Here is a 19,925-nt window from a genome sequence, read left to right as displayed (position 1 = left end):
AGAGGTTTTCTTCATGGCCTTCATCCTCCTGTGAAGTTTCAGCCTTCTTCCTCTGAACAATCGTAGGATAAAACGATTCAAGTATTCTGAGATGCTAACCAAACAGGTCAGTATATATAATGTCGGTACTCGGTGAGATTGTTCTCAGTATTTCTGCTCTACATTACTAAGACCAAGTTTTGCTAAAAGAGGTTTTCTTCATGGCCTTCATCCTCCTGTGAAGTTTCAGCCTTCTTCCTCTGAACAATCGTGGGATAAAACGATTCAAGTATTCTGAGATGCTAATGGCCTGAAGATAAGGATTCTGATTTGGAGGGGGTTTGCATTGTAGCCAACATTTTGCCATCCTTCAAAAGTAATCTGAAAGTCCATTAATATTTTTAGAAAGGTGCTGTAATTTGTCCTGTGATTATATCTCTGTTACAGAGTAATTTATCTGCCACTTTCTTGGTATTCTTCTTTCATCACAGGCTTGTTATATTTTTTTCTCTCCTTTAGTTTTGGAGATGTTGATCGAAATGCTTCCCCTCCTCCCTCACCGTTTTTTTCTGCCATCCTTGCTGCATTTCAGCCAGCAGCATGTGATGATGCAGAAGAAGCCTGGCGTAGTCATATCAACCAGCTCATGTGTGACTCCGATGGTTCCTGTGCAGTTTATACATTTCATGTGTTCTCTTCCCTGTTTAAGGTGAGGAAATAAGTTTAAGATGCAAAATCAAAATGTTTAGATTGCGGCTGTTAGGATGGTTCTTTATGGTAGTACCAGTAATGAACTGCTAGGTATATAACTATTGTAATTTTGCATGCTGCAGAATTACTGTACTAGGTTTTCCTGCAGAACTGTCTTCTAGGACCAGTTTTGTCATAAAACCAGTATGTATCTCATACTTGAAGGTTTGGGGATAATGTTATAAAATATGGATCCACTTTAAAGAGTACTTTCTTCAGTACTTTACAAACAGCCTGAAAAAATAACGGCAAGAGACAGGAAAGAGCCATTTCATCTCAAACCATTGTTAATCTGTTCTTTCATCTCAAACTGTTGAAATCTGACCATGCCCATGTAAATGTCAACTGTATTAAATATTGTGTACCTAATCATCTGAACAGAAATATCCAGCTGCCATCATGTAATATAAATTCCACAGCCTGAGTCTGAAGACTAGAAATACCTTTCCCATTTCTAACACTGTATGCTCACAAAGATAAGACTCTTGCAAAAAGATAGGGAAAAAAAAAGGAGTCAAATGTAAAAGCTGCTCTAAGGAATGACTGTTTCTACCTGTAATTAGTTTTAAAGCCTTTTTTAATTGTTTCTCTTGCTTTATATGAGGCAGCTGCAGGATGTTTAGCATGCTGCAGCGATGTACACAGCAGCCAGGCAACTTCATGTAGAATTTAAGTACCCATGATCTCAGGGTATACAATTTTTTATTAGCAATGGGCACCCCACTAATAAATATAAAATCCTAAGATCTTTTCATATCTTTAAGATTATCCTTATAAGAAAGAAGCATCACTCAATAAGATTCTCTTCTCCATCCTGTTTGCCCCACTGGAGTTAATTGCACATCTTCTCTAGCTACAGAGTTTCTTGCTTTAAACCTTACACCACTGTAAAGATGGGTGCCTTACTTTCTTTTAAACACTGATAAAGAACTGTTTGGAAGGAAAAAAACGGTACTGACTTGAGTGCATGACAGTTCAGTTTTGAAAATTAGTCCTGTTTTTCTTCATGATGTGTATTTCAGCTTTTGTTATGTCCTAGAGGTTAATAGCCCTGTTTAAGTGTTCTGAGAGCTATTTGTTCTATTTGTTCTCTTTGAAGAGGTGAAAAGGAACTGGTGTCACACTTCTGAAAACTAAATCAATGATGCTGTGTAACGCAATACCTAAACATTACCTGTAAAGTACCTTTTTAACTCTAAAACATGGCATGCAGACACTACCTTTGGTGATGTTCTTGCCCTATATTCAGAAGATAGCCTACTCATTTTCTTCAGTTGATACTGAAGGAGAAAGATACGATACTGGTCTCAAAAAAAATGTTAGTAACAGCAAAACTTGAATAACAGTGGTGAAAAAAAAAAATAAATCAAAGACGGTAATAGTATCAACAAACCAGAATTTTCTAGCTGGAGTCACAGCCATATTTTTAGTTAATAAAAATAGCTTTGTTCTCTTCAGGGTTGAAACATAGTAGTATTATTTTCCCAGATTTTTTTTGTAAGATCCCAGCTTGTCTGGAATTGTGTTTTGGTTGCACCATCAAACTTTGCTATTCATCCGCTAGCTTAAAAGACATTTGACCCTCACCAACAGGAAGTTTCAGAAATAAGCCCAATGTGTGCTAGGCTTGCAATGCAAAGTGCTGCCAAAATATTTAACTGTGAAACAAAATCCTTGTTTGGAGGAGCTTGTCAACTAAATACTTGGTGAAGTGAAAGAAGTGCAGTTTCCAGGGCACCTACATTTCAGCCTGCATCATGTTAATGGTATCTTCTTGGCTGTTTGCCCACAACACACTAAACTTGTTTAAAATTCCTGAAATTATTTAAGTGCTTTTGATATAAACAAGTCATAGCTCAGAGGTCTCTGAATTATATTTACGGCTTCCTCTTTGTATTCCATGGAATCAAATGTCTTCCAGCAGGCCAGCAAGTTCCAAAAGAAGTAGATTTGAGAGCTAGCAAGTAGTTTCCACAATTGCGCCCTTTTGTTATGAAAAGTCCTCTTACCAGTACAGGAAATGTGAGGTTAAGAAGAAAATATTCTGAGACTATTTTGTTGTTATTTACAGTGACATAAAGCACAGCAACTATATACAGGCATATATGTATTTCTAATATGCTGGCAGTTGGCATTATTTACAGTAGTCCCATGTCATAAAGTAGATACTGCATTCAGATCTTGCTTGAAAGATTTCAGACACTGTAGTCTGCACCCAGAATGACATAGCTGAGATAGTAACTTATTATAGAAATGCTAGTCCATATAATTGCAAAATAAATATATGCAATTAAGTACTATACATAGATACCAAAGTACAGTCTCTCGTTCTTTCACATTTTAATATTTTAAAACACTCTTCAAGACTGTTATCTTCTTAGTTGTAGATTGATGCTTTTATGAATATCTGAAAATGAAAGCAGTAAAGGAAGAAAATGTTTTCTTGAATCTAGACAGTACACTGGTCAGCTTTTGATGAAGCCGTGACTGAAATGCTTTGAGGAAGTTATTTTCATAAAATAAACCAGAACTGTTAAAATACATGAGTAGACGTGTGCTGGAAGGGACCTGAAGAGTTCATGTTCCTTGTCTTGCCCAGGACAGGATCAACTATAACTTCCATTCTGGTCAAATGTTTCTTAACTATTTCCTCTAGACTGTGCTTAACCTTTAGGTGCAGATGGAACTCCGCAGCATTCCCAGGCAAGGTAGTTGGATGCTTGAAATGGACTACCCCTTATCACTTGAAAGCTTCTCTTTCTGTGTTTTATGTCCATGGCTTCTTGCTCTATACGCAGTGGTACTTCTCTTCTTTGCAGTTGCTGCTTATATTTGAAGACCACTACCACGATTTCACCTACCCCAAATTTTTCTTAACTTCAGTTCTTTCAGCCTTCCTCATAAGTCGTGTTTTCTCAACTTCTCACTAGTTGGTATGGGCTGTCTTCGGTTAGTCTGTGTATTACTTGAGAAGCAAGAGCAGGTTCTGTGTTTCAGCCTAAATAAGTTCTTACTAGCAATGACTATAAGATGATCGCCTATTTTGCAGAAGGTATTCCTGTTTAAAAACTTCCGTCTGCTATCTGCTGTACGGTAGAATACAGTTAATTATTTCCCACTTGTAACCTGGTCTAGTATGCAGATCTTGTTTTAAAAAATTCTGCCTTCCTGGTTATTCTCCATCCTGAATGTGCTTTGTGGATTGTTTCGTCCTAGGTGTACAACTTTGTCCTTCTTTCTTTTCCCTTCACTGCTTTTCCAGTGTATCAAGATCAGTCTGAATTCTAATTCTGGCTTCCAAGGAGTTGCCAGACCCTGCAGCTCAACTGTCCATGCATTTAATAAGCATGTTGCATATTCCATTACTCAGTATTTTCATAATGACTTTGTTAGTGCCTCAGATAGTCTCCAGTGGAATCCTACTCAATTTATCTTTCCAATTGGAGTGTGAGCTGCTGATAATTAACTCCAGAATATGGTTTTGCACACCTAGTTACCTCTAGACTGGTTTTTTTCTGCCTTGTTTCTAAGGTAGTAAATGAATTAACATTTAATATACCAACTGCTTCTCCTCCTAACAGAAAATTTTAGCCTTTCATGAAAATTAATTAGTTTGATATGATTCATTCTGACCAAATCTGTATTGCCTATTATTCATCTCTTGCATGTTCCCCCACTTCCTGAACTTTGTGTTTAACTCTTTTGCTCTTGGTTTTTTGAGATAATTACTTTCCTCAAGTTTTTTGCAGTACCCTGTGTACTTTGAGTTCTCAAAGATATTTGTTATGGCTTTTAGAACTCTTTACCCAGTATTATAACTATCATAGCATGAATTTCTCTTACCTGCAAAGATGTAGAAATATCCAAGCCATTACTAGCAAAATCTGTTCTCACCTGTCTCATTGTTACCTGTACACAGATGCCTTTTCTGGGAGCAATAATGCAAAAGAAGGCATTAAACACATCAGTCTTTTCAACAGCATCTGTTAGCAGCTGTTTCTCTCCATTATGATTCCTTGGCCTTTCTCTTAATTATTTCTAGTTTACTTGCTGACATTCTCTCTTTCTCTTACTAGTTTATTTGGCATCTCCCTCTCTGATTTTTGTGCTTACATTGCCATGCTATTTTTTGTACCCAAGTTAGTAATTTAACACGGTTTCACTTTCTGTTCTTTTTTGCATGAGTATTTGCCTGAGTTAATATTTGTGATTATAGACAGATGTATGTCTTGATATATTTTCTATCTTTGGTGCAGCATGTGCTTCTGCCCTCTTTTTAATTTTTTTTCCTAAAGGAATGGCTACCTCTCATTATCTCCTTTCCCTGTGAAGTTATTTAATGGCTCCTTCCTGCAAATTCTGAATGCACTGAAGTTGGTTGTATTATTTCTGTAATCTGTCTCTCCACTGCCTTGGTTTCATAAACTCAATTACTTTTCCCTGGGAGGTCACTGCAGCACCTAAACAGATTGCCCACAGAGCCTGAGGAAGCTCTGACCTTGGAGCTTTCAAGACTCAGGTAGACAAAGCCATGGCTGGCCTGATCTAGTGTTGGCAATAGTCCCATTTCAAGTTGAAGGCTGGATCAGATGTTCTCCAGAGGTCCCTTTCAACCAGCATCTCTTGGATTCTGTTCCATAATCTGTCTTTCTAAATTTCCTTCCACTTTTACAGTCTCAGCTAGCTCTTTTCTGTTGGTTAGGATCAAATCTAGATCTCTTTCTAGAGATCTATAGCAACAATTTCACTAAGACTTAGACTGTATCTTTCTTTTCAGAAGACATCGTAGCAGTAAATCTCCCAACTGTCGCCAAGGCCTATGAGTCAGATGATTCTGCTAGTTACTCATAAAAATAATCATTTTGGTGGTAGTTAGTAAGAAGAGCCTCTTGCCTCTGCTGCAGACTCGGTGCAGCAGAGAATCTAAACCATGTGCTGAGTGACATGCATAGTGCTTTGTGTCTGTGTTGAAGTAAGATGGTAGAAACGTATGGTAAGACAAGTATGAATCTATCCAATCTTAACTGTGCTCAGATGCTTTAGAGAGAGATTCACTAATAAGCAGTTATGAGATTAGTCTGTAAAGGCAGTTTCTCTTTAACCAGTTTATCAATTATTGGTAGTGTATACCCTACCTACAACATGAGGGCTTATGTAGCTTTTAAATAAAAAAATCATTCAATCCAGCAGATTCCATTGTCAATAAAGTCTGAATTCAGCATACCTGATTTTAGGTACTTAACTTCAGTGCTCTGGTGTAGGAGTGGTAACAGGCTATTTATATGTCTGTCATCCAGATTGGTATTTAGGAAGCACTTCTCTCCAGTGAGGCATGCTTACGGTGATACACACCCTAACTTATGTTTCTCAGAGAAATGCCTATTACAATCATGTAAAAATGTTGCATACTTTTATTTTTAAAAATATTTTCATGTTACTCCCACCTGCTGAGCAGTTGGCCTTAGTGAGGTATATTTTGGCAGTGAAACCTGCTGTGTATTTATCGATATCATTATTTCAGTTCCTGAAAGACTAATATATTATTTTTATTTATTATTCACTTTACGTATTAGCCACTGAAAAGAAAGTTTCAACACTAGAATGTTTCTGGAAGACTAGGCTGGTTTAGGACTCAAAACATCAAAAAAGTCTTCTGAGAATAATAATTCCCGGATGCAATGCAGTATTTCTGGAGTCCTACCAAGCAGCAGAAAAGTTTTAGTAAGAAGTTTTTTCCCACAGAGGAAAACAAAAGGTTTTTTCTGATTTTTCCATGCTGCTGTTTGGCATTAGCATGTCCATTATATTATCTGATTAGCCACTTGACATGGAATACTAACAAAACAATGCCCGGAATGGGCAGAAAAAGTAATGTGCTGATCAACTCTGTTAACTCTGTACAGCCAAGAATAAAAGCTACCTGTGGGTAAAAGGCTTTATAAAGACTGAATCATCTTTACAAGAAAGAATGTATTTCAGCAGTAGATTCTTATGAATTCTATAATTAGTTTCACAGCTGCCCAGCTGTACACTGTCTCCAGCATAGTAACTATTACTCAGTATCCTTGTCATTCAGTTCTCCACAGGGAGATGTTCTCTTTTGCACGTTATTATCTGAAGGAAAAAAAGCATGCCATTTGTTTACAGAGGAAAGAAGCTTGTAATTGAGTAAAGAAGGTAATAAACCGTATTTTGTGTTGCAGAATATTCAGAAAAGATTCTGCTTCCTAACCTGTGATGCAGCTAGTTACTTGGGAGACAACCTACGAGGAATAGGCTCCAAGTTTGTGAGGTCTTCTCAGATGTTAACATCATGTTCAGAATGCCCCACCCTTTTTGTAGATGCAGAAACAGTGAGTATATTCCTTTCAAAAGGCATGTGCTGCATTGCAGTGTGTTATTTTACTGGCAGTTTCACTTTTGAGCAGGTCCTGAACAGATATGTCAAAAAGGTACTCACCTCCTACCTCTAGTTTTTATCTCTTGTTGTTAACCATATTTCCACTAATTTTCTGAATTATATTATTAGATAAGTACTGGCAGATGGGCGATACAGAATCATAGGTTCTGATGTTTTCAGCCTGTGCACCAAAGCCCAATATAAAACAGGTGCCTACCAGACGCAGTTGGCTCCACAAATGGAAAAGCTGTTTTTTACATAGTTCAGCATGAAAGATAATAATAGATTTAATGGTTTCATTTGAGTCAACTGTGATATGAGCTGGATGATAAAAATATATATTAGGGAATGAATGAGATGGCCCTTCCCATTGCTTTCATTCTGCCCCATGTTCATCCAACAGCATCAGGACGGTGTGGCCTCACACAAAACTGTAGAGGTAGCAACTTGCAAAGTGTAATCTTGGGCCCACTGCTGTGACTGTGGGAGAGCTGTGCCTTACATCATCAGAGAGCTGTGGAGATCAACTAGTTAAACTTTGTGCAGTATTTTATTTAAGGGAAGTCCTCTGCAAACCTGTTAAACACAAACACTGTTTCAATTCCACATTACTGTAGGTGCAACTTTTGCTCGACTTTTCAGTATAGTATTCTATTTATGTGTATTTTTGCATAAATAGAAATATTTTTCAGTATTAGTGTCTGTAAAGCTAAGTATTCTTTTGCAAGATCTTTACTATACTTTCTACTCTGTGAATATTTTTATTCTTTTGTAGTGACATTTACTAGACCTTTTGATTTCATTTCTCCAGCTGCTCTCTTGTGGCCTTCTTGAAAAGCTGAAGTTCAGTGTTTTAGAACTGCAGGAGTACCTGGACACATACAACAACAGGAAAGAAGCAACGCTCTCGGTATGCTGGATTATGTTATGTTCTTGGTTTTGTATATGTGTACACTTATGCTGTGTCAAGGGACTGCAGATACACTCAGATCTGTTTAAACTAATACTCAGTAGAAAAACATGTTTCAGATACTAGATTCATTAAATGTTACTTCCTGAACATATGAACCAGAACTAAAAAGTAGGTGTTTTATCCCTTAATTTTAAAAACATTGGCATCTTGAATATTTCTGGTCTTCTCTTTTCTAACTTTCAGTAGTCAATTAATTTTCTTGGTTTATGCATTTCAAATACTTGATCTTGTTTACAAAGGAAGGAAGTTTGTACTTGAGTAAAGAATGTAATAAACTGTATTTTGCATTGATTCAAATCAGGAATACACTTTTTAAATTACAGTCAAAGCAATTTGTCACAGTCTGTGTGAACAAAAAGTGCAATTGCAAATTTTTATTTGTTTACGTGCTATGAAACTAAAATACTGCTTACCTTTCTTCAAATCAAACTATAGGTCTTATTCATATCTTCTTTTAATTTCTCTCTGAAAACAGTGGCTTGCAAACTGCAAAGCAACGTTTGCTGGGGGCTCACGAGATGGAGTTATCACCTGCCAGCCAGGGGACTCAGAAGAGAAGGTAATGAATGAGCAGTATTACTTCTTTCCTGTGAAGTGACACGTGTGATATATCTTGTTCTTGGACCCACAAGAGCCTGCTGTACTTCCTTCTTGTCTCTCTGCTAGACTTGGGCATAACCCAGTTTTCACTCTTAAGGCTTGAAGGTATTGTTGTTGCCTCAGTCCTGTCCACAGGAAATGGGAAGTATTCAGAGGAAATACTTCTGCCTTCCTAGTCTAGACGAGGAAGCACAGCTAACCCTGCCTGGGTTGTGTATAGTCTTCCTCTTGCAAAGATGTTGCAGCAGCAGTTTCCCACAGCACAGTGTCTCTGAAAATCATTCCTGGTGTACTGTGTTTCCACATTACACCCATTTTATCTACAGCTGTTACAGACTGGGTCTGTCCAACAGCCAGACTTGCCTGGTTGAAATACACTTACATGTGCATATATACACACACACATACACATAAATATATATATTTTCAGTGTGTTGATTCCAGTTAAGAAACAATCTTATCAGAAATCAGCACCATCAGCAGGCATTCCTGTTACTTGATATACTAAATATAGGAAAAAGCTGGTATCTGAGTTGTATAGAATGAACTGAGAGATGTTATTTTGTGGATTTTTTCCTCTTGGAGGAAAAAGAATGGAGGGAAGGAAAAAAGAGGATAGTGGAAAGAATTAGCCAAAATTGGGAAGCAGCATGTAGAAAAAAGTGGCATCTCCTCTTTCCATGTACTTTTAACCTATAAAAGATAATGACGATCTTTTCAGAACACACAGTTGCCTGTTGTAACATTTTTTTTCAAATACCTTGTTTTATTCTTATGTTGGTTTCAGTTTGTCTGTCTTCTCCCCCAATTCACTTTATTTTCTTCTATCTTAACCTCTTTCCCAACCTCTATGTATTTGTCTTCCTGTCTTTGAACTCCCTTGATTTTTATTTTTTAATGCCATTTCCCAAGAAATGCAAGTCCTTCGCCATTCCTGCATTTTTGGCTTCCTTGACCTTATTAGCAAATCTAATTTGCTAGTAAGTCCTCTGGCTGCAATCAAAAGCAGTGTGAAACCTGTTACATCTTCCCCCATCTGGCACTGGCACCAACAAAAGCTACAGATACCTTCCAATGCTTTTAAATAAGATGCTGTCTCCTTTGTAATTGTAAAGGTGTACAGGGAAGTTACAAGTGACTGATTCTCAAATCTAAAAAAGAGAGACCTAGAATACATGCTACTACCTCTTGTGAAGGGAGATAAAGTATACGTAGGGAGGTGCAGCTGTTGGAACGTGCATGGGCTTTCTCTTCACACTGATGGACAACACAGTGGCTTGTGGCTGCAGTGTTACATATTTTGCTGTATACAGCTTAACTTAATGCTCTTCATCCTTCTTTTGGAAACCTGTAGAATGGGATGGAGGATCACACATCTTCCAGGTCATCTACATTGTTTCTTTTTTGAAAAAGTAGAGAAAGAATGCTGAGAAGGAATGAACTGTGAACTGAGCTCATATAGCTGGCCTTAAATGCATCTAATAGTTAGAAAATGTCATGTTCCACTTGTGTCGTTTTTTTAACTAGGTGTTCTCTCTTTCAGAATTAAATGTGTGTTTTGTGAAGCCAGGATTAGTATTTTTAACTGCCAGTCAAACAGACTGAAAAGAAGGGTTTCTCACTCCTTCAAAAATCCCTGGTTTCTCCCCAGCATTGTTCCTTCAGCCTGAAATGCATTATTCCTTGGAAGTTGACAGGATGGTAGGTCTTTGATCAACAGGCATATTTCTTTTCTTCCCCTTCTCATTTACCTGTCAATTGAAGCAGCTCTTCCCAAAGGAACAATCTGTTTATTCAACAGAAGTGTAATGGGAGGAAGAGTCCAGGGAAACTAAGGAAATGTATTAGGAAGGGACAAGAAAAAATTACTCCTAGACTGGCAAGTATTTGTTTTCTTATCTTTCCTCTCCTCTTCTCTCTCAACCTGAAAGGCTAAAGAATCTAATAATTGTAGGTAAAAAGATCTGTCTTACAGTGGTACTCACAAGGGAGCCAGCCTAAAATACTAAACTCATTGAGGTCTAGACTAGGGCCTGAAATTCTGCTGAAAACTTCTGGCCTAAAAAAAAATGCTTAGCTAAGCACAAACCCAGGCTACTTCTGGAAAACTTTCAGAAATAATTGTAAGGAATTAAAAACAACACCTTGCTCTACAGAAGGCAGAAATCATAGATTCTCAGGGCTCCTCACCTGGTAAAAAGCTGTTATAGTCCCCTCTACAGATGAGACAGACCAAATTCAACATTAGCACAAGCAGTTGCATCACAAATGCCTGCTGATGCTGGTAACTAACTTGGCACTGGTTTCTTTAATCAGATCTTATTTCAAAATAATTGCACATAATTTGTTGACCATTGTTACAGTTACTGAAAATGGACAAAAGCAAAAATTGCTTATTCTGACATTAAAGAAGCTTGAAATAAAAGTTGTCTAGGTCAGCTGCTAGTGCTAGCAACTTTTCTGAAATCGGGTAAAAGCTTAATGTCCCAGAATGTCTTCTCCCACCCCTCTGTTATTCTTGCAACAGATTACATGGTTTGGATGTGTCTGTGGTTTGTAAGCTTTGATGCTACATTGAGCAAGAGAGTCTCAAGCACATAGGAGTCAATTTATAGACAAAAGATAACTGCACCTACTACTATATTGTCTGTCCAGGTGTAACAGTCTTAGATAAGTACAGCTATCGGTACTATCTTCAACCTTACTACACAGGGATTTTTTCAGTCCAGTCAAAGACTGGTTTTGTTTGAATTTTTTTTCTGGAAAAGTGATAAGTGGAAGATCCTATTTTCCTTGTCAATTAGCACTGCTGATTCAAATAAGCTTTTATAGCCTAATGAGACATTCAGTTTACTCTCTAAGTCTGAAGTCACTATACACCTTTCTTAAAACTTGCTCATCCCAAAGCTCACCACAAGCTAATGGATGTGGGCTTTGCAAACTCAGACTGTTAATGGATGTTTAAAACATGCTGCACCCCATAAAAATTTGCCCCCAAAATCCAGAATGTACTTGTTGCTATGACTTTCCCGGTGGCTAAAGGTTCAATTACTCTAGGCCACCAACAAGGCTGGAGGTGCGCACCTCCTGGGACCATAGTCATCTGGAGTTGAGTTACAGTAAAGCTCAAGGCACAGTGAGTCTCATTGTTAAAACAGAAATTCTTAATAATCAGTAATCAGTTATCTGACTGCTGTTTGACAAATCCATCCATGGATTGACAATGAGGTAAAATTAGCCTGGGTAGGCAGCTTTTCTAAAGGAGGAACACAGCTGTGTTTTAGCTCTCTCCAGACAGAACAGTTTCTACTATCCTTCAAGTCCAGTGGGTATTTAAGAATGCACAGCATATGCTGTATCTCTTTTTTTTCCCACTCTGATATACAAATTTTTATATGTATACACACTTTCTTAGATTGTGGGAAAAGCTTTTGTCTGCTGGCATATCAAGTCAAATAGAATACCTGAAAAAATGCACTTAGAATTAAAACCCCTTACATGCAGCAGTTACTTGCTTACAGTGGGACTCTCCTGTGCCAATAAATGACTGAAGACTGTGTTGCCAGTGAAGTGTTAATGTCTTGAGAAGTAATTGTGTAACTCTCATCTCTTTTCAGTATGTAAAAATGATTCCTTGAAAGAAGTAAGAAGGCCCATGATCTAAAGATCAGTGCTTTGCTGTCTTCCTCGTCTGCTGATAGTACAGAACAGTAATTCTCTGTCTCAATAAAAAACTAAATCAGAGTGTTGCTTGCTGCTAGGGTGAGTGTCCTTCTTACGTGCAGCATTTACTAGCTGCATAAAGGACTGTGCAAGTGATCCAAATACTCTAAACTTCTGGTATTTTCAGCTGCCGAAACCACTAACTGCGTAGCGTCTATCGACTAACCTAAAACAACACTTCCCTTACTATAGGAATTAAACTAGAAATTGAGAAGAGTGAAGGCTAGGATCATTCCACCTGAGCCCTTGCTGCTGGGGACTAAAAGAAATGTCACCTAGTCCCATAATTAGTGTCTTTTCAACTTCCAAGGAATATTTAATTTTATGCTGAAAAAGAGGAAGGTAAGTTACAGTCATGAAATTGTAGAGCAATATGGAGTTGAGCATCAGTAGTTTAGGAAGATTTTATATCCAGTGTATTTTATGTCCATGAAGAAGGTTTTTTCATGTAATGTGAAACCTCTGCCCCACCCCATTTTTTTGGAAGCAGTACAAAGACAGTTTTCTGGAAAAAAAAAACCCCATGGAATTCACTTATTTGCTGCTCCCCACCCACCCACCCCCACCACTTCTTTAAAGTAAATTCCATGGCAAATTAGAAATTATGTGTGGATTCCAATATTTTTGAAAGTCACAATGAGACTCAGTGGCACACTAAACTTCAGAGGTGCTTGAGACGGCAGCAAACAAGATTTAAAAAACACAAGTCAGCACACCTGTGAGTTTACTAGAGCACAGTGATCTGTCTGCTCTTGTCCTCTTCTTAGTTTGAATTTAGCTTTACAAAGCTTAATTTATGTGAACTGTGTGGAAGCTAAGATACAAAGGTTTTTTTTCAAGGTACTAAATAAAAGAAAAAAACTATTCAAGCAATAGTAAAGGCATAAAGTTAATCATCACAAGAGCTTAAAGCTTAGATTGTCATGGTTTTATAGAAGAGTAGTTCAGGATTTGGGACAATACTTTTCATATATTTTTTAATAGTAAGGCCCATGGAAAGAAGACAGATGGAAATATTTCATTAGGCTATACAAAGTTAGCATTATTTCACATATCTGTGTTTGCTGCTTTTGTATTGATGGTAAGGTAAATAACTTTAACAAAAATTCAAAATGTTTATTAACACCATGTGCATATATGCACAGACATCAGGCTGTAACTGGGCAGATGTCATTGTGTTTGTTAGTTATGGCATTTACATGATGACTCTGTTCATCTAAAATACCATGAGAATGTAATATATATAAAATAAGGAAAGCTGCATTAGACGTACACAGCGTGAAAATGTCAGTCCTCAGCAAAGAACAGAGGTAAATTTTTTTTAAGAAGTTAGTCACCTAAACTTTGAAATGCTAATGTAGATCAATTAGAACTTTTATTACTGTTGCAACAGGACTTAACGCTGACATTGTAATAACTCCAGAATTATGAATCAGTGAATTATTACTGGTGAGAGGAAGGAATACAAAGCTGTCTCAGCTTGTGGCACTGCCATGTAGTGAAACCGAACTAGTATTTTCCATGGATTTATTTTTTTTATGATAGTAATAACTTAGAAGTTACATGCAAAATGTTTCCATTGTAATGTGCCAAGTGATAAACCCAGCAGTCAAAAAGCTTACCCAGAAATTTCATTACATCTATTACATCTAAAAGTAGAAGTATTCATAAATAACAGAGTTCAGTTCTGTTCCTCATTTGAACACTGTGCCTAATTTTTTTGAGTACTTTGCAATATGAGCTCTTTTTAATAACAAAGAAAGCAAATTTACATAAAAGTATTATTTCAAGAGTTTTCTAACATAATTTCACTGTAAGTTCCTGAGCTACTGAGTGGGATAAATCAAAACTAATAAATCTGAAAATCTAACTGAGGATATCTAGATTGGAATTTACCATTAGAATTAAAGCTTGATTTTAATAAGAATGCTGTGCATGTTGTATGTGGTATTTCCAACCAGTTATCAGGTTGAGGCAAGCATTGCTAATACTGCTGACAAGTTATGCTGTTAAAGATGGGCTGTGCTTCCTATTGCATGCATTACACTGACACTATACTTTCTTTCCTTTCCTTTTCTCCTGTGCCATGCTTGCTGTGTAGCAAATGGAATCTCTTGCAGTAAGTTGAAGTTCTTTCATATTCTTTGTCCATCTGTAGATGGACTAATACACCCCAATTTTACTGTTTTACTTCTAAGCATGTTTTCCTTTTTCGTTATAATTTTCCTGTAGAATACATGCAGTGATTAAAATAATTTACTAAGCTGTGTTTTGTGAAATCTAAAAATACTGTCCAAAAATTTTGACACCTTCATATGCTGTTTTAAATGGTCTTCTACATATTTTTTTAAGAAGTCAAGCCTTTGAATGTATATGATATGCTGAAGTGGAAGATAAAAGGTTTTGTTATTTTAAAACTCAGAATTTTTGAATTGTCCTAATGAAAAACTACAATATATAGTTGACAGTTTTGTTTCAAATAGATTTTGTTTATATCGTGATGAATAGCTTCACCACTATCGGTTTCTAACACTTACTCAGGAAGAATAAAAATTGCGTTACTTGATGTGGTAGCTAAATACTGAGTGAGGCAAACTTGAGTCTTCGATTTGACCTTAGTTTGTCTTCATTCAGGTTAGCAGCCAGAAGAATTAAACTGAGTTACTATTCCCCAAAGACTAAAAAAAATAATCATGTGTTATGTGCCAAGCTATCGTGAGATTTTCATTTTTTTTAACTGTTATGCCCTGCCCTTGTTTTCAATTAATTTTTAACTCCCTGAACTTCAAGTATACATGTATGTAACTGCTCTGTAGTGTTGCCAGTTCTCCAAAATGTGAATAGAGTGAACTTGATCCCAACTGGAGAGCCTCAAGCTGTGTCCCTACCAGTGACCCAAACTGGACCAGGAGCAAGCGTGTGCCCCCTGGCTGGTGCTGCGGCTGGTGGGTTAGCACCTCCGCTGGCTGGGGGGCCAGCCAGCCCGTGACATGCCTGACCACAGAAGACAGAGCTATTTCCAAGAGGTTGTATCTAAACAGCCACCCTTTATTCTGGGAGAAGAGGGGTTAGCCACACAGATGCAAGCCTGGCAGTGCTGCATGACCTCAGTTACAGAGAGTGGCCTCTGGGCAGGTTTATTGGACAGGCAGTGTCCCTCATGCCCTGCCTTTTCATTCTCTTGGCCACAAGTCAGTTCTGGCCTAGCAGGTCGTACACCTGTTCCCTCCCTTTTTTCCCCACCACGGATCTGCTGGGCCTTCCTTCAGCTCCTCTGGGTCTTCACTGCGGCATAGGTCTGGTGGGATTCCTCCCTTCCGTTTGGGGCAGGAACACTCTGACCCTGCTCACCAGTAACAAACATTGAGCAGCCCGCCTCAGATACTAGAAGCAGAGAGCTCAGACCGGGCAGATTTACAGTGCTGAACTCTGCTGCCGCGGCGGAACAAGCAGCCCTGTCTGCGTGGCCTTCAGCAGGGTGAGCCTGGCCAGGCTGGCACCCGCTGCCTTGGCAAGCTCCTCCTGCTCCCGCTCTCCGCCAGAAACCTCCTCCAGGAGGAGAGGCTGGCTCTGCCTGATTTTGGCAGTGCCCTTGGCTGGCTGTTGGTGGATGGGTAGTTGGTGTCCACCCTTCCCTGACGAACAAAGATGAAATTTGCCAACGAACATCTCTTTCGACCTTGGCCCCTCAGCCTTGTCCCGTTGGTACAGAAATCTGGGGAACTGGAACACTAAGAATATGGTTCTCATTTTGGCTTATTAATAAAAACCCTGGTGCTTAAATATTGAACCATATGTAAATAAACACTTCAGTCAAGTTAACATTTACAATATTTTTAAAGTACTTTTTATTAGTATTTGTGCTGGCATTTGCAGAGCCCTGTTCAGCAAACAGCTGAAGTACGTGCTGGTAGCTAAGCGTATATGAAGTGCTGTAAGGAAGCAAAGACATTAATAGCTGCTGCTTCTTTTCTGCCATGTTTGGCATGGAACTCTGCTCTGGTTCCTTCAAGCAAATGGAAAGATCATGGAGCCCAGCCTTGGTCACTGTATCTGTAAGAGAAAACAAATCAAATATGGTTTGAAGTCTGTAAGGCTTTCCTGCCAAAGGTTCAGGAGGCCTCCTGACTTCTACTTGCAGAATTTTCATTTCTTCTGTAATTTGCCAAAGATTAAATATTCCTCCCTTCCCCACTGTGATCCAGCTGTGGAACCAGGAGATTCCCCTTCCTGATAAGAACTATCTGATAAGAACCAGAACTATAAGCATATTAACTTGACTTCTCTGGCAGATGTGCCCATTGCATGTTATTTCAGTGTGTCTGACACCTTTTGCGTGGTGCTGCACGTTATGCTGGAGGAAACCAGTTAATATTCATAGAACAGTATCTGCTTAATCTGGGAGAATAAATTGTAGAAGCCAGATGCCCTCTTACACATTGAACTCCATCCATCTGTTGTATGGTTTCTTTAAGGTGGTGGAAAATCCATGAGCTGAGGTTTAAGTTGCAGAGCTGGCATTTCCCCCTTCCCACTCCTGGCTGGATTTATTGCCTCTCTTCCTCAGAGAAGCAGGCCGGAGCTTTGACCCTCTTGGACAACTACTTCATTGCTTCTATCTTGGATTTTCACCCTCTCAGAAGAGGTCTTTGACCATTTCTGAAGTTTTAAAGAGTTTTATGTTCTGTGCAGCAATTCCCCCCGTATTCTGCCTCTGCTTTCCAGCTGCAAACTGCAGACAGTGAAGCTAACCTGTATAAACTGCTTTGAGATTGATGCTGACGTGTGCTATGTGAGAGCTAGCCATTATAATTTTGATTTTCAATGTTTTGTGTGACTTACCTGTAGAAAAAAGAACATTACTTGTTTTCTGAAATAGCACATGATCGTACTTCAGTAAAATAATGGTTTTCGAGAACTGAACTATCTCAATGTATTTTATTAGTTATTGAAAATTATCCCAACTCGCTGATCTGTATTAATTGTTTTTCTGCTGGAAATCTTCCCTTAGCAATTGGAACTGTGTCAGAGATTATATAAACTGCACTTCCAGCTGCTGTTGCTTTTTCAGTCCTACTGTAAACTCATCGGACAAGTGCATGAAGTCAGTTCCATGCCAGAGGTACGTAACAAACCAGTATGATATATGAAATCTTAACTTCACTCATACACTGTACACGTAGGGAAGGCTCACACTGTATGAACAATCTGCAAGTGATTTAATTTTATTTTATATGAGGCTTTAATTTTAGGGACAATGAGCCTTCTTCACACATGCAGAAAATAGCCTTTTCCTAGATCATGACTGATTTTATCTGAACTTTATGGAGATGCTTAGACCACGAGCACTTGTTAGCATGGCAATAACCAAATAATTTGGTAAATTAATCTTAATATGGATGCAAAATTAAGGGTTTTGCTGGACTAATGTATTGTAATTTCCAGCCATATAAACTGTCTCCATTGTGTGTGCATTATACTAGAAACATCAGCAGCAGTTTTTGACAAACAGCTATTAAATGGTTTTGTGTCCTGTCTTACCTGAGCAAGTAAAGATGTGTAAAGTAGAACTACTTTGTATTTTGACTGCAAGTGTACTGCCTGATCTTGTTCTCTGGATAAACAAATTAAACTCAGTTTAATGTTTCCAAACAGTATTAAATCTATTTCAAAAATATAATTAACGAAATATCTTAATGTCATAAGCCTCTTTAATTCTGTGATTTTTACAAACTTTAAATATTTTTGACACAGCACGCTATCACTTTTGACCCAGATAGCTTTTTGGGGTTAGATAAATCTATATATCTTACTTTAAAGAACTCAAGAACAATACTGTTAGTGTAATTTATTTTCAGCAATTGCATTAAATACGTAATACCTTGAAAGATCTTTGAGGTGATCACTGTAAGTTGGATGATCGTCATTTAAGGAAAGATTTAACTTGCCATTCCATATTTATTTTTCTCCTCATAAGGTGTACATATTTTAAACTATTGAGGGGCAGAAATTATTGTACTTTGCTTGTAGCTATAAAACAAAATTGGAAGCTATAAAATGTAATTTATGACAGATTCTAGTAGTTTAAAGATTCTCTGTAAACGGAAAGGCTTTATTTATCAGATGTGCTGTAGTAGTACAAAGAATTTGAACACTTAGGAACTGTTCTGAAGGCTGGCTTGTAGTGTGATTGGGCTGTTCACTTTCAGGAGAAGACAGGACAGTAGGCATCTAGTCTTACAGTAATCTAAATTTTAGAAATATTTTTTGTTCCTTATAAGATAATTGATCTCTGAACTGTATTTTACAGTTACACTGTTATACATGATGCAGCCTATGAAACTGGGGAACAGTAATACGAGGAATAGCTGTTTCACCATGAAATTTGCATGTTTTGCTGGAGCCATAATTATTCAAAGGGATTTCCATTGTTAGTTCATGTGACAATGGTTATTTTTAGCATGTATGGGCATGAAAAGGTAGATCTTTAGAAATGAACTGTTCACTTATGAGCGATTTATGAGTCTTGTGCCCTATTAACTTTTCAGCCTGGCAAAGGGTTATACAATTCCTGTCCATCTGTTAATCATATCAGATCCTGCATGTGTTTTGTAAATGAGTAACATCATCATTGCTAGAAGTATATGCTTTCTTAAACTTTTCAACTAAGATATATGAAAAGTAGCAGGGATGAAAAATAAGAGATTGTTGTGCTCTTGCATAGGGTTAAAGGAAGCACAGAGCTTAAAAATCTGTAGTTTGTGTTTTCCCTATATTGTACAGAGCACTGAGATCAAGAAATGTCCTTGTGTAAAACTAGAGTCTTTTCCATAATGTGTACATCCAACGTAGTATGAACAGACTTGAAATACCTGTTCCCTTTGGTGCCTATGGAGAATGAAAATACCCATCTCTCATCTTTCTCCTTGGAACAGCTGTTAAATATGTCAAGAGAGCTGAGTGAGTTGAAGAAAAATCTTAAGGATGCTACTGCTGCAATCGCAGCTGAACCTCTGGTGACAGAATCTGAGCCCACATTCAATTCTACAGAAGCAGCTATTCAGTCCATGCTGGAGTGTCTGAAAAACAATGAACTTGTTAAAGCTGTCCGACAAATAAGAGAATGCAGGCAAGTTTTGCTACATGGCTCATATTAGACTTTGATGTTATTAGAAAAATACGCATTTATTATCTTCCTGACTTTATACTAAATGTAATGTGCCAAGTCAGTATAATTAAGTTAGTATGTTTCAACAAGGTACATGGGGGCATTGATATTCTTAACTTTTTTGGGGGTGTACCACAAATAACGATATCAAATCAGTAATACAAACATGTATGCTTGCAACAATTAAGATAATTACATTGCATAGATTGAAAGTACTTCTGTGAGGCTCTTGAGAATCTTCTTATAGAGCCAATTCCTTAAGGTATATGTCACTGGCATCAGCTAACATTCAGCCCAGTTTCACTGATTTGAATGAGTTTTCTTAGCCTTTT

General features: G+C 37.8%; 1 protein-coding gene across 4 annotated transcripts in view; it reads left to right on the top strand.

The window, feature by feature from the left end:
• Positions 1 to 19,925, top strand: part of FRY (FRY microtubule binding protein) — a 247,907-nt gene that overhangs the window by 226,310 nt on the left and 1,672 nt on the right. For 3 of the 4 annotated variants that reach the window (XM_055802396.1, XM_027792033.2, XM_055802395.1), the window contains 7 exons: positions 499 to 688; positions 6,933 to 7,082; positions 7,941 to 8,039; positions 8,578 to 8,661; positions 14,527 to 14,544; positions 17,437 to 17,547; positions 19,361 to 19,554. In XM_055802396.1, the coding sequence (XP_055658371.1) occupies positions 499 to 688; positions 6,933 to 7,082; positions 7,941 to 8,039; positions 8,578 to 8,661; positions 14,527 to 14,544; positions 17,437 to 17,547; positions 19,361 to 19,554 (846 nt within the window). The remainder of the gene's footprint in view (positions 1 to 498; positions 689 to 6,932; positions 7,083 to 7,940; positions 8,040 to 8,577; positions 8,662 to 14,526; positions 14,545 to 17,436; positions 17,548 to 19,360; positions 19,555 to 19,925) is intronic. The other variant, XM_005241167.4, reaches the window with a different exon arrangement.

This window comes from Falco peregrinus, chromosome 4 (genome assembly GCF_023634155.1).
Source record: "Falco peregrinus isolate bFalPer1 chromosome 4, bFalPer1.pri, whole genome shotgun sequence".
Lineage (NCBI taxonomy): Eukaryota > Metazoa > Chordata > Aves > Falconiformes > Falconidae > Falco > Falco peregrinus.
Note: the sequence above shows the minus strand (reverse complement) of the source record. Positions and strands in the feature narration are given on the sequence as shown.